Source organism: Streptopelia decaocto, assembly GCF_964273445.1.
Source record: "Streptopelia decaocto genome assembly, chromosome: 5".
In the NCBI taxonomy this organism is placed as follows: domain Eukaryota; kingdom Metazoa; phylum Chordata; class Aves; order Columbiformes; family Columbidae; genus Streptopelia; species Streptopelia decaocto.
Window position 1 is genome coordinate 72,534,402 of NC_138659.1, and position 14,224 is coordinate 72,548,625.

The window sequence follows — 14,224 nt, forward strand, 5'->3', positions numbered from 1 at the left end:
GCCTGCCCGCTCTGCTGCCCGCTCTGCTGCCCGCTCTGCTGCCCGCTCTGCTGCCTGCTCTGCTGCCTGCCCGCTCTGCTGCCCGCTGCTGCCTGCCCGCTCTGCTGCCCGCTCTGCTGCCCGCTCTGCTGCCCGCTGCTGCCTGCCCGCTCTGCTGCCCGCTCTGCTGCCCGCTGCTGCCTGCTGCTGCCCACTGCTGCCTGCCCGCTCTGCTGCCCGCTGCTGCCTGCCCGCTCTGCTGCCCGCTCTGCTGCCTGCCCGCTGCTGCCTGCCCGCTGCTGCCTGCCCGCTGCTGCCCGCTCTGCTGCCCGCTCTGCTGCCCACTCTGCTGCCCGCTCTGCCGCCCACTGCTGCCTGCCCACTCTGCTGCCCGCTGCTGCCTGCCCGCTCTGCTGCCCGCTCTGCTGCCCGCTCTGCTGCCCGCTGCTGCCTGCCCGCTCTGCTGCCCACTGCTGCCTGCCCGCTGCTGCCTGCCCGCTGCTGCCTGCCCGCTGCTGCCTGCCTGCTCTGCTGCCTGCTCTGCTGTCTGCTCTGCTGCCCGCTGCTGTCTGCCCGCTGCTGCCTGCCCGCTCTGCTGCCCGCTGCTGCCCGCCTGCGCGGCCCTGAGCAGCGCCCGGCCGCGCCGTTCGCTGTTCGCTGCCGCTGTGCAAGAGGCTCAGGCTCGGCCGGGGGCCGCCGCAGCAAGTGAATGCAAATCCCCCGTGCCTCGTGCTCCCCGAGTGAGGACCCACCTCTGTTCGAACCCTCTGTGGGAAGGTGCAGTGACCATCCCTTGTGACAGGCTGCATAAAAACACACTGTAGTTAAATCAGTATAACCTTATGGTCCTGGCTTAAATCTCTAAAAGCCAGGACAGTCAGTTCTATATTTAGAAAAGCTATTTTTCAAGGCTTTTTAAGTTCATAATGACCACTAAAATTTATTGCAGGTTAAAACTTGACATGAGAAGTTTCAAGAGAAGTAAAATGCTTTGGTTGCAACAAGACCTCAGAGGAAAAGCAGCCTGTCAGGCACCGGCGTTAGCGTTCCCCCGCCCCGGTACCGCGTCTGCCCTGGGTTGTGCGTTGGGAACGCAACAGGCACAGGGTCCAAAAGCCAAAGCTGGAGCGGTGCTGCCGGCCCAGGGCCCGTGAGCTGCAGCCAGGCCGCTCCAGCGCTCCGCAGGAAACGGTCGCTGCCGCGGCGCCAACAGCAGCTCCAGGAGCGCAGCGCAGGGCCCGGGCGCGCGGGGGACGGCAGGGACGGCGGTTCTCACAGTTACCCCCGTGGCCTTAGTTGGGTGTAACTTGAATTGAATTGAAGTTCTTTGTTTTGATCTAGCCAGAATTTGACTCTTTTTCTGCCCTTTCAAACAGCAGTTCACTTTTGAGTTTTGAAAGTACTAAGCAACATGTAAATGGTACTTGTTGGAGTTTACATAAATTTGTTAATATTTTTAATCATATATTAATTTTGGTAGGTGCAGGTCATAATTATATATGTAATACTAGTTCTGTGAGAATATATAGTTATATATTCTATATAGTATTATAGTTATAATATATAGTTATATATTCTATATAGTATTATAGTTATAATATATAGTATTATAGTTATAAATTGAATTTGTAGCTATAAATGGAATTACTTTAAGGTAGCACAGTAAATCCCTGTTAATGTCTGTGCAGGTAGGTTTGCACAAGGGTTTGCAGGACCCCGTGTCAGTGACCGTCACCGCAGGACTCGTTGTGACCCCGTGTCAGTGAATGTCACTGCAGGACTGTTGTGACCCCGTGTCAGTGAATGTCACCGCAGGACTGTTGTGGCCCCGTGTCAGTGAATGTCACTGCAGGACTGTTGTGACCCTGTGACAGTGAATGTCACTGCAGGACTGTTGTGACCCTGTGTCAGTGAATGTCACTGCAGGACTGTTGTGGCCCCGTGTCAGTGAATGTCACTGCAGGACTGTTGTGGCCCCGTGTCAGTGAATGTCACTGCAGGATTGTTGTGGCCCCGTGTCAGTGACCGTCACCGCAGGACTGTTGTGACCCCGTGTCAGTGACCGTCACCGCAGGACTGTTGTGGCCCCGTGTCAGTGAATGTCACTGCAGGACTGTTGTGGCCCCGTGTCAGTGACCGTCACCGCAGGACTGTTGTGGCCCCGTGTCAGTGAATGTCACTGCAGGACTGTTGTGGCCCCGTGTCAGTGAATGTCACCGCAGGGCTGTGAGCGGCTGGGGTTAGAGCGTTGTTAGAGTGGCTGCTCTCCCGGTCCCCCTGCGGACGCCGTGTCCCCGGCAGCCGCTGCCCGCAGGGACCCGGCACCTCTGCTCCGGCAGGGTCACCAGGCACTGGCCGAGCCAGCGGGGTCTGCAGAACTGCCGCCGTCCTTCGCAGGCCGTGGCTGCTCCTCTCCCCACATGAGCTGTGCCTGCAGCACTCCGCCGTCCTTCGCAGGCCGTGGCTGCTCCTCTCCCCACGCGGGAGCTGTGCCTGCAGCACTCCGCCGTCCTTCGCAGGCCGTGGCTGCTCCTCTCCCCACGCGGGAGCTGTGCCTGCAGCAATGCTGCCGTCCTTCGCAGGCCGTGGCTGCTCCTCTCCCCACATGAGCTGTGCCTGCAGCACTCCGCCGTCCTTCGCAGGCCGTGGCTGCTCCTCTCCCCACATGAGCTGTGCCTGCAGCACTCCGCCGTCCTTCGCAGGCCGTGGCTGCTCCTCTCCCCACATGAGCTGTGCCTGCAGCACTCCGCCGTCCTTCGCAGGCCGTGGCTGCTCCTCTCCCCACGCGGGAGCTGTGCCTGCAGCACTCCGCCGTCCTTCGCAGGCCGTGGCTGCTCCTCTCCCCACGCGGGAGCTGTGCCTGCAGCAATGCTGCCGTCCTTCGCAGGCCGTGGCTGCTCCTCTCCCCACATGAGCTGTGCCTGCAGCACTCCGCCGTCCTTCGCAGGCCGTGGCTGCTCCTCTCCCCACATGAGCTGTGCCTGCAGCACTCCGCCGTCCTTCGCAGGCCGTGGCTGCTCCTCTCCCCACATGAGCTGTGCCTGCAGCACTCCGCCGTCCTTCGCAGGCCGTGGCTGCTCCTCTCCCCACGCGGGAGCTGTGCCTCTCCACGGCCTCGGTGATCTTCCCCGGGGCTGGGAGCCGAAGGGACGAACCCGCTGCCTCACACCTCACGTCCTCCCTCTGTCCTCCTCGGGCTGGCCAGAGCGAAGGCAGGCTGGACCAGCGGTCACAGCTTGATGTGGAGTCAGGGGCTGCACCACAAGTCTGCTGTCTTTACACAGAATATAAAGACCTCTTCTCATGGAGTATTTTCAGACGTTATGCACCCGTTCCTCTACTCCTGTATTTTGAGACTTTATATAGTGAACATTCATGTTTTCATCTCATTACCCTTTTTAATCTAACGTAGCCCATAGCAGCCTTAGCCATTGGAGACTAAACCCAATCCAGAATTCTGGAGTCTGCAGGCTCTGTCCGTCATGGGCCGAGCAGCCTGGCCGTGAGCAAACAGCGCGAGGCTGGAAAGGAGCTGGTGCGAGTCAGCAATTGCTGCACGTGTGGGAGGTGTGAAAAAGAAGTAACGACATTGTGGTCAGTCAATATACAGGTGGGCAATTGTTACCTTTATCACTGCTCTCCATTAATTATTATAATTATTCTTGTAGCTGTTGTATAGCAAAGATAGGCGCTGACTTCAGCAAGGGTTCACACCCACCTACAAGGTTTGCTTTCAGATAAGTCTGCATGCACAGTAATCTCACGTATTAATCATTCTCTTAAAGTGACCTATTCTTGTTTGTTGTTGCATTAGGCTGTCATGTAATTTACTGGTTGGACATATGTTTGTGTCTGAGATACCCTCTGTGTGGTGTTTTTCTCGAGCAGACCCTCTGCACTGGCAATGTCTTGGCTGTGACACCTCTCACCGGGAGACAGCTCGAATCTCATTTACTCTTGGAAGAGCGTTTCTCCTTTGTAATTCTCTCTGGCTCTGGTCCCTTATTCTGCCAGAATCCTGTTGAGTCTGTAATTTATTTGTTCTCTACCCTTGTATTTTATCCCATGACCCGTTTTTGTTCTAGCAGGTTGCACAGTGACACATGTATTTTGCAGGCGTGCTGGCAGTGGCGGGTGAGCCAGGCCGCCCGCGGGCAGCGTTTCGGGCGTGCTGGCGTCCCCTCCCTCGGCGGGGAGCGGGCGGCGCGCTGTGCGCTGTGCGCGGCACCCGGCCCCGCGGTGCCACCGCTCGTGTCCCGCCCGCGGGCAGCGTTTCGGGCGTGCTGGCGTCCCCTCCCTCGGCGGGGAGCGGGCAGCGCGCTGTGCGTGGCACCCGGCCGCGCGGTGCCACCGCTCGTGTCCCGCCCGTCACCGCAGCGTGCGCCGGGAGGGCGGGATGGCAGTTTCAGTTCCAATGGGCTGTCTTTCCTGACCAGGGCCCTCGCCAGCGGCCCCGCGTGTTTTCAGGGGACGTAGATCAGCAGCCCGGCGCAGGACTGCAGCAAACAGCATTCCTGGTTCTTAGACCGCTACTGCAGCGATGCTCCTGGATCCTGGTGTCCCACAAAACAGGGAGTTAGGGACTTGAATAGATTAAAAATTGCTAAAACTCAAGATTATTTTTATGCCTCCTTTATCAGTTACTTTTACAACATGCAATTTTCCTGCCAATTAAGAAGTATTTTCCACCAAATAGAAATGCTTCATACTCATTCCTGCACAGTAAAACACCTTCCAGGTATCAGTGAGGTACCTTAAATCGCCAGTGGGTCCCTCAGCACCTGCAGAACAAGTTCCTATGGGACATTGTCCAGGTTCTTCCAGCATCCTAGTTTGGAGCACAGAACGAGCTTCCCGGCTGGACGCAGCAAAGACAGCTGTCATTTCCTTCAGAACAACTAGAATTTAATCATTACAGTGGGTTTCAGGCAGCTCTTATCCCCTTTTCTCTCCTCAGATTTAACCAGTACCACTCTCGCCATCATTCTCCATTAATTTTCAAATTAAAATCATGTGTGTCTTTAATCTGTGAGGGACTGGATAGAATCGCCCAAGAAAGCAGTTCTGTTTGTTTTAAGGAGCTGTGGCAAAGGGAAAGGGGAGGATCAGTGCAGTGAGCATTACTGCATGCCTGCCTAAGGTGGGGGCTGCAAACTGTGCTGCCAGCAGGAGGTAAAGGGACCAGGGACATGGAGCGGGACCGGGGCACGGGACGGGACCAGGGACATGGAGCGGGACCGGGGCACGGAACAGGACCAGGGACATGGAGCGGGACCGGGGCACAGGACAGGACCAGGGACATGGAACGGGACCAGGGACATGGAACGGGACAGGACCAGGGACATGGAACAGGACCAGGGACATGGAACGGGACCGGGGCACGGGATGGGACCAGGGACATGGAATGGGACCAGGGGCACGGGGCGGGACCAGGGACATGGAACGGGACCAGGGACATGGAGCGGGACAGGACCAGGGACATGGAGCGGGACCAGGGGCACGGGGCAGGACCAGGGACACGGGGCGGGACCACGGGCACGCGACAGGTCTGTAGGCACCGGATGGGACCGCAGGCACAGGACAAGACCACGGGCACGGGACGGGACGACGGACAGGGGACAGGACCATGGGCATGGAACGAGACCACGGGCATGGGACAGGACCGTGGACACAGGACAGACCCATGGGCTCAGGACAGGACCGTGTGCACAGGACAGGACCGTGGGCTCGGGACAGGACCGTGGGCACAGGACAGGCCCACGACCTCGGGACAGGACCGTGGGCACAGGACAGGACCGTGGGCTCGGGACAGGACCGTGGGCACAGGACAGGACCGTGGGCACAGGACAGGCCCACGACCTCGGGACAGGACCGTGGGCACAGGACAGGCCCACGACCTCGGGACAGGACCGTGGGCACAGGACAGGCCCACGACCTCGGGACAGGACCGTGGGCACAGGACAGGCCCACGACCTTGGGACAGGACCGTGGGCACAGGATAGGCCCACGACCTCGGGACAGGACCATGGGCTTGGGACAGGACCGTGGGCACAGGACAGGACCGTGGGCTCGGGACAGCCCCTGCCCCCACGGGGCCACCCGCAGGCACCGGCGCAGGTTCCCGCTGCCACTGCCCTTGAGCCGGCGGCCGTTCGGAACCGGCGAGGGGAGATTCTCTATGGGGAGCATTCTGGTGGAAAGCAAAGGGGCGGCTGTTGCTCGCTAGAAGAGGGAAAAGGCTCTGGGTGTCTGGCTTTTTAAACTGGAAGACGTCCAGAGTTACACTGGTGGTACAGAAATGTTAAGTCTGAAGCAGATAGTAGACGTATTTTCCGAAGAGGTATGTGAAGCCAAAAAGCAATATGCTCGACATAAGTCCGTGAAAAAGATTCAGAGAAAAACCCCGTGTCATTAACCTCCCTGTTTTGTGTTGTGCCCGCAGTCACGGCTCGAGCCCTGTTTACCCTCTTACCCCTGGCTGCCCCATTGCCCGGGTGACCCCCCTTTTGTTGTCACCTTTGACTCTGCTTGTTGGTGCGATCACCATGGTGTTAGCGCAGCCTTTGCGAGGAGCAGCTGCATAACGCATTGTGCTTTACCTACCGTGTTTGCAGGACTGTGTTTACCCTCCCGAGCTGGCTTAAGTGAGATGCATATCGTGGCTGGTTAGCTCGGCAGAGCATTGGGAAGGCTTATTACTATTTTGGTACATATGAAGCAGCTAATTTAATTCAAACAGCGATGTGTTTTACTGCTTAGCTTTAACTATTTGCTGGCTAAGATGAGCATATGAAGATAAATTACATGGGGTCATTTGTTAGGAAGAGAACTAGGGAACCTGAATCTCCCTTTCAGATTCAGGGAAACAGAATGGTAATTCAATTTGGAGGAAGAAACTAATGATCTGGAAGGTGACAAAAATTAGATGTCATACTTTGATTGGTCAAATGACATTTGACTGAAATCACATTCGTGCACCAGCTCACACTAATGCTGAGTTGGGATCTTGTCAATTAAAAATATCAAAATATTTTTATTTATATCTTGGGCCTTACAACTTTCAGAGCACCCAGAGCTTAGAGCAGCCTACATTCACTGTCCTCGCTCTGGTGGGAGCATCTTGGACAATCTGAAAGGGTGTCAGAGCTGAAGGGAAATTGTTCCAACATTTTCTTACAGAATATGCAAATAGTAAACAATTTGGTGTTGAACGGTGGTTGGGATTTTTCCCCTTTTGAAGTTGTCTCTTAATCACATGTAAATAGAAAGATGAATGTTTAGTAAATGCGAAGACTCATACTCAAGTTCCAAAGTAAAATGGACCAAATCAAAACTGTGTCTCAGCTCTTCTCATGAAGAGCTCCATTTGCATCCAGGCTTTAAAATTTCATCCCATCTCAAGTATTTTGTATTAGAAACAATTCAGTGATGTAAAACATGGAGACAACTAATAGATGAGAACAAGCGGTGTTTGAATAGGAGGCATTTCCACACCCCAGCTGTGCCCGAACGACTGCACGTGGATCTAGACGCAGGATGCGCCGTGTTTCAGAATGCCCTTTGTTGCACCGAGGATGGCGTGGCTCGGCTCTCCCGTTGCGGGGGGCTGTCGCGGTCCCCGCGCGGCTGGGAACGTCCTGACGCGGAGCGCAGAGCCCGGCGGGCGCTGCGGTCACGGCGGCGCAGGGGTGGCCGCGTCCTGGCGGAGCTGCTGCCGCCCCAGGCACGCGGTTCAGCCGCTCGCGCACGAGAGGCGTTCACGGGGAGAGCCGTTCCTGGCCGGCCGCGCCGGTTGAGGAGACGTTGGTGTGCGCGGGACGGCTGGCTGTGTCTCGAGGGGAGACGCTGCTGGCAGGTGGTTTGTGGTGTCAGGACACCTTTCACCCTGCAGTCAGTATTTCTGTACAGGTGTCCAGTCATCTTGGACAACACCTGTCAACAGCAGGAGTGCACTAATATTGCTGATGCTCTTAATGGTTTATTTTCCCCAAGCATACGTGTCTGTGCGTTCTGCCGTCCCTGCCGTACGTGTGTGTACATTCTGCCGTCCCTGCCATACGTGTGTGTACATTCTGCTGTTCCTGCCATACGTGTCTGTGCATTCTGCCGTCCCTGCCATACGTGTCTGTGCGTTCTGCCGTCCCTGCCGTACGTGTCTGTGCGTTCTGCCGTCCCTGCCGTACGTGTCTGTGCGCTCTGCCGTCCCTGCCGTCGCTGTGGGTGACCCGCTGGGCCCGCAGCCTGGCGGTGCTGGCCCCGTTTGGCAGACGGGTTTGGGTGCCCCGGCTGCGCTGTGGTGACAGGTCTCTCTCCAGACCGACACCAGGAGCTGGGCCGTCGGGCAGCTCTGAGGCGCCGGGCGCTTTCCTCGTGACTTTGGTTTTTGCAACGTCGTTCTGCTGGCTGCTTTTAAATCCAGGGGAGGCACCTGGAGGAGGTAACAGTGCGTAAGACGCCACAGTATCCATAGGGCAGGAAAGCTCCTGCACTCCAACCAGTTAAAGCTTCAGAGTTCACAAGAAGGTGGTTCGGTTCTGCCCGCAGCCGCACCGTTTCCATGTAACCACAGAACAGGATGATGGAGACAAGTCCTGGAGTGCAGCTGGTTTGGAAAGTTTCATTCTGCCATAGCACACACTCAGCAGCGCGTGTCAGGGAGGTCTCTTCACTGACAGGCTTATTCCAGAGCCCCTCATAGGGCTTTTGTTTGCAAAATCTAGTTAAGATAAATGGCTTATAATAAACTAAACTGTCCTGTCTCTGAAACCTGCTAAGTCACGAAAGAGAATCCCTCCCAGCAATTCTGAGTCATAATTAGCACTGATCACTTTCTGAGCCCGTCTACAAAGGAAGCCTGCGTATTCCAGAGTATTTGTGACCCTTCTAGAGCGGGAGGGAGAGCGCAAATTGTTTTCCTTCTCTTTGGGGGTTTTTAACGTCCGTGCCGGTGTCCGCTGAGCGCAGTGGGCAGGGCCGGTGTCCGCTGGGCGCGGTGGGCAGGGCCGTGCCCGGTGTCCGCTGGGCGCGGTGGGCAGGGCCGGTGTCCGCTGGGCGTGGTGGGCAGGGCCGTGCCCGGTGTCCGCTGAGCGCGGTGGGCAGGGCAGGGCCGGTGTCCGCTGAGCGCGGTGGGCATGGCTGTGCCCGGTGTCCGCTGGGCGCGGTGGGCAGGGCCGGTGTCCGCTGGGCGCGGTGGGCATGGCTGTGCCCGGTGTCCGCTGGGCGCGGTGGGCAGGGCCGGTGTCCGCTGGGCGCGGTGGGCATGGCTGTGCCCGGTGTCCGCTGGGCGCGGTGGGCAGGGCCGGTGTCCGCTGGGCGCGGTGGGCAGGGCCGTGCCCGGTGTCCGCTGGGCGCGGTGGGCAGGGCCGGTGTCCGCTGGGCGCGGTGGGCAGGCCCGGTGTCCGCTGGGCGCGGTGGGCAGGGCCGTGCCCGGTGTCCGCTGAGCGCGGTGGGCAGGGCCGGTGTCCGCTGAGCGCGGTGGGCAGGGCCGTGCCCGGGTCCGCTGGGCGCGGTGGGCAGGGCCGGTGTCCGCTGGGCACGGTGGGCAGGGCCGTGCCCGGTGTCCGCTGGGCGCGGTGGGCAGGGCAGGGCCGGTGTCCGCTGGGCGCGGTGGGCAGGGCAGGGCCGGTGTCCGCTGAGCGCGGTGGGCAGGGCCGTGCCCGGTGTCCGCTGGGCGCGGTGGGCAGGGCCGTGCCCGGGTCCGCTGGGCGCGGTGGGCAGGGCCGGTGTCCGCTGGGCACGGTGGGCAGGGCCGTGCCCGGTGTCCGCTGGGCGCGGTGGGCAGGGCAGGGCCGGTGTCCGCTGGGCGCGGTGGGCAGGGCAGGGCCGGTGTCCGCTGAGCGCGGTGGGCAGGGCCGTGCCCGGTGTCCGCTGGGCGCGGTGGGCAGGGCCGTGCCCGGTGTCTGCTGAGCGCGGTGGGCATGGCTGTGCCCGGTGTCTGCTGAGCGCGGTGGGCAGGGCCGTGCCCGGTGTCCGCTGGGCGCGGTGGGCATGGCCGTGCCCGGTGTCCGCTGGGCGCGGTGGGCAGGGCCGGTGTCCGCTGGGCACGGTGGGCAGGGCCGTGCCCGGTGTCCGCTGGGCGCGGTGGGCAGGGCAGGGCCGGCATTCCCTGAGCGCGGTGGGCAGCGCGCCTGCCCGTTGCGGTCGGCGCGGTGCTCGGGGCGGCGATGCTGCTGGCAGAGAGCTTGCCCCACCTCACTGTGTGAATTGTAACCTACAGATCGTTTTGCCTGGATAACTTTTGCAGGATTTATTTTCATCTCCGTCCCAGCCATTAGAAATCTGATTTGTCAAAGATATCTGTAAACTACAGTAACTTCTTGACTGGGTGATCAGTGCTAAAGACCTTGAAAAATTGGCAGAAGTTTTCACCCTGTGAAGACGTTAAGATCAATAAAGCAAATGGATAAATACTGTTTCACAGAATATAGGCTCTCGGGTGAAGTGCTCTAACACACAGCAGTAACAGATCATTCCAGGTATGGAGCATCGTACTTTAAAAGCCATACAGTTAATGCTGTAAAAAGAAGGACTATATGAAATGTGATTGATTCCTATACCTTGTGTCATAAAAAGTAGCGTCAGTTACGTCGGGTTCTTGAGTAACTGAAGAAAGAGGTTACCAGAAAAAGTCAACCCTTAAATTGCAGACAAAGAGCTTCTCCTCCCGTCAGAATTACATCGTCGGAGTATTCACAGACACTCAGAAATAAGCTGTACTTCTGTATGGCAGTGAAGCAGCAAATTGAATTCTCATAATACGTTTTGAAAACGAGTCTTGTTAGGTTTGATGAGGTGGAAAAGGTACTGAGATCGCCGGTTTGTTCCGGCGCGTTCGGTGCGCTTTTCTTGGACGTTTGCCATGGCTAATCTTCTTAATGGCAGCGCAGCTTGGGAACCCATTTGGTAGAGAGCTGTGTGTCTCAGCCGCCGAGCATCGCGCCAAGCAGAGTGGTAAATAGGCTTCTCTTCCAGCTTGCAAACCCTTTTGTCACAATAGCAGAAATTTAACACACCTATCGGGAAAAGTATTTCCTTTATGAATTCACTGATGAGCAGAATAAAATGCAACTGTCATTTTAAATATAGACATACATATGTAGATAATGCACACCAGCCTCATGGGTTTTGTTTAAAGACAAGGACAAACTTCATTCAGGCCAAATACTCAAGAAATTGAGCCTGTCACAAACCCCCCGGATTTGCCCAGCCCCCCCGTGCCATTTGGCAACGGTCTGGGCAGGCAGTGGGCGTTAGGGCTGATGAGCCCTCGGGCTCAGAGAACGCGTGTCAGAGCAGGGGCAGCGCTGGCCCGGCGCCGGAGCGCTCGCCCGCAGGCGCCGCCGCGGGCGCCTGGAGTTAGAGCGGTTTAGGCTGGTCTGTACCTTAAAAGAGACACTTTGTGGTGCCTTGGAAAGCTAAGTGAGAATGCGCTGGACATCCCATAGCACACTTATCATGACCCCACAGCATAACTACCATTTAATCGGCTGCTCTTTCAGATGTCTTTACAAAATAATTTACTTTTTGTTAACAGTTTCATAGAAAGGTACAGAATCTTCTGTCGTCAGCAGCATTTTCCTTAAACCACATTCTTGATTCCTTGGTTCTGAAGAAATCCCCCCAAAATCCTGCTTTCTTGTCATGTCTTCCTTTCTGCCAGCCTTGCTGAATCCGTCCAGCTGGGTTTTGTGAACAGCTGCAGAGATCCAGTGCTCTGAACTCGTTTTCTGCTGAATTATTCCTGGATAACTCTCCTGGAGAAGAAATCCCATGCCATTAACCATTTTTTTAACTAGGTTTCCTTTTTCATCTTCGGCCTGTTCACTTTCCACAGTCGTAGCCAACAGCCGCTCTGCGCTGCAGCCGCTGTTGAGCTGATTTTTGCGCTTTCACAGGGATCGGTGCTTGGCTGTCTTTAAAGACGTGCAAAAGTGCAAGGTAGGAGGTGGGAGCTCTGAAACCACGTCGTAACATGTTGGCGTGAAGAAGCATTGTAGATATGAGAAGAGAAATAGAGATGGAGCCCGTGAGAAAGAAAGGGGGAGGAGAACATGAAGATAAATGAGTGTGAGAGGTGTCTAAAAGAGCTGCTTTTTGGCAGGTAGATCTGTTAATGGACGCGGTCAGTCGAGGCAGAGGCCTGGGGCTGCTGTGGCGCGGTGGCTGACGGTTGTGGCTGTGGTTTGTTTGCAGTTACCCGTACAGCGAGGACTCCAGCCAGGGAAGGCAGTACATGAACACGAGATGTCCCGCCTGGTGCGACAGGATCCTGATGTCCCACTCGGCCAAGGAGCTCATCCTGAAGGTGAGGACGGGCCCGTGCGCTGGTCTTCACCAGAGGCAGGTGGGGCTGCCTGGCTTCTGCTCGGCCCGAGTTTGCAGTTGCCTGTAGCAAACACTCGCAAGCTGGAGACAGCGAGACAGCTGCCATGGCCGCGAGGGCCTGTGCCACCTCCAGCGCTCTCCGGCCCAGAACAGGGAGCTGTCCCAGTTAACCCGCTGCCAGTTACCAGAGCAGAAGCTTTCACCGGCGCTGCCGTTGGTATCTGAGCTGCCAACAGCAGCTGCCTGTCTGCCCTGTGCTGCGGCTGTGCGTGTCGGCGCTGTACTGGTGGGTTGTGAGCCAGACTGGGAAACCGCGCCTTCGTTAAACAAGAATAACAAAATTAGAACACCCCTCCATCGCTCCCCCAGCGCAGCCCCAGCACAGGTGCAGACAGGCGACCGGGACAGGCTGCAGACAGCAAAACCTGTGCAGCAACAGCTTGTTCCCAAGTTCCCAGCGTGGCAGATTAAGGTTCCCTCTGTTGCTGATGGTGAGAACTGGATTTCCCAAGAATCCATCAGACCCTAGACGGGCCAGGTCTCCGGCCGCTGTCCCTGAAGGCAGACAGCGTCTCCAGCAGGCAGGTTCCCAACTTGGGTACACCAGGTAAGTGCCCAAATTCAGACATTCCGTTAGAGCTTTAAAAATATGATTGTGCAGCTTTTTAGAATATACAGTTGGGATTGGACTAGATGATCTTTTGAGGTCCCTTCCAATCCCTAACATTCTGTGATTCTTGGGATTTTAGTGTATAAGCGTGAGGTGAACTGGGTGATGCTCTGTCCAGGGTTCAATGACCCGAATACAGTTTGGGAGCCTTCCCGTTGCCCTTTGGTCTGGTTCCCTCTGCTCCTTGCTCCCCCTCCTGCTCCGCGGGTGCTCTGCGCCCGCTCAGCCGCCCGCGGGTGCCGCCTGTTGCTGCCCCGGTGTTTCCCTGCGTGCTTGTTCTGGCACCTGCACACCCGTCCTCTCCACACCGGCCATCGGCTGTTCTGGGCCAGAAACACTGGGACGCGGCTGTGTGACACTCAGACGTGTCACCCCTGCCTTTCTGCTCCAAGCTGAATGTTCCCTGTTGTGCAGAATTACCTTTGCAAGTCCATGTTCTACAGCTTTGTGGCTACTTTTTCTATTTAAATTAATGAAACCCTTGAAAGTTGCTTTTCTGAAGTTTATGACTTTCTGTTTCTCTCACGGGGTTGCTTATCTCAGGATTAGATTTGCCGTGCAGTATGTAACTCACTGGGAGGCTGGGGGCCTTTTTGCCATAGCTGCTCAAATTTCAGTTCGATGCGGTTCCTCACACATTTCAATGAGTAAGAAGTGCCTGCATGGTATCTTGAAGTTCCGTGCAAAATTTTAGACAATGCGTGTACTGCAGTATTTCATTTTAGAAATGTGAAGCTAAGAGGAACACAGACTTTATCGTAAAATAGTGATGTCAAAATCAATGTTATTTGATCTTCTTATACAGAAATATCGTATAAGAAAGTGAGACTTTACCCAAAATATTACAGATAGTACTTGACGCCCATGAAATTCCTAAAGAACAAAGGATTAAAGCCGTGCAAAGAGCGGCCAATGAGGGAGGATTGTTTCTGTTAAGCTGTGCATAAGGAGATAGAAGGGTACACACAGGCTTGGGGAGGGTAAACAGTGCAGAGGGAAAGGAATTCTTTCCGATTATCTAGAGGGGTATAACTTGGATATAATGGGAGAAAATTAAACAAAGGACAACAAAGTCAGAGCGTTACAGAAAATGGTAACTGTGAGGTGACTCGGCGCGATCCTCAGTCTCCGTGGAACACAAACGCAGTCAGTTGGATCATTCAGAGCTTACGTTTAAAAATGCACCCAGTTCTGTCTCTGCAGCTTTGCCTTTGCAAATCAGGAGCGTGCGGCTGGGGCACGTGCAGAAAC

At 56.4% G+C, this 14,224-nt stretch overlaps 1 protein-coding gene across 1 annotated transcript in view; it reads left to right on the top strand.

Moving 5' to 3' along the window:
* Positions 1-14,224, top strand: part of INPP5A (inositol polyphosphate-5-phosphatase A) — a 219,139-nt gene that overhangs the window by 199,169 nt on the left and 5,746 nt on the right. Inside the window, exon 13 of the mRNA XM_082054376.1 lies at positions 12,172-12,283. Within this exon, the coding sequence (XP_081910502.1) occupies positions 12,172-12,283 (112 nt within the window). The remainder of the gene's footprint in view (positions 1-12,171; positions 12,284-14,224) is intronic.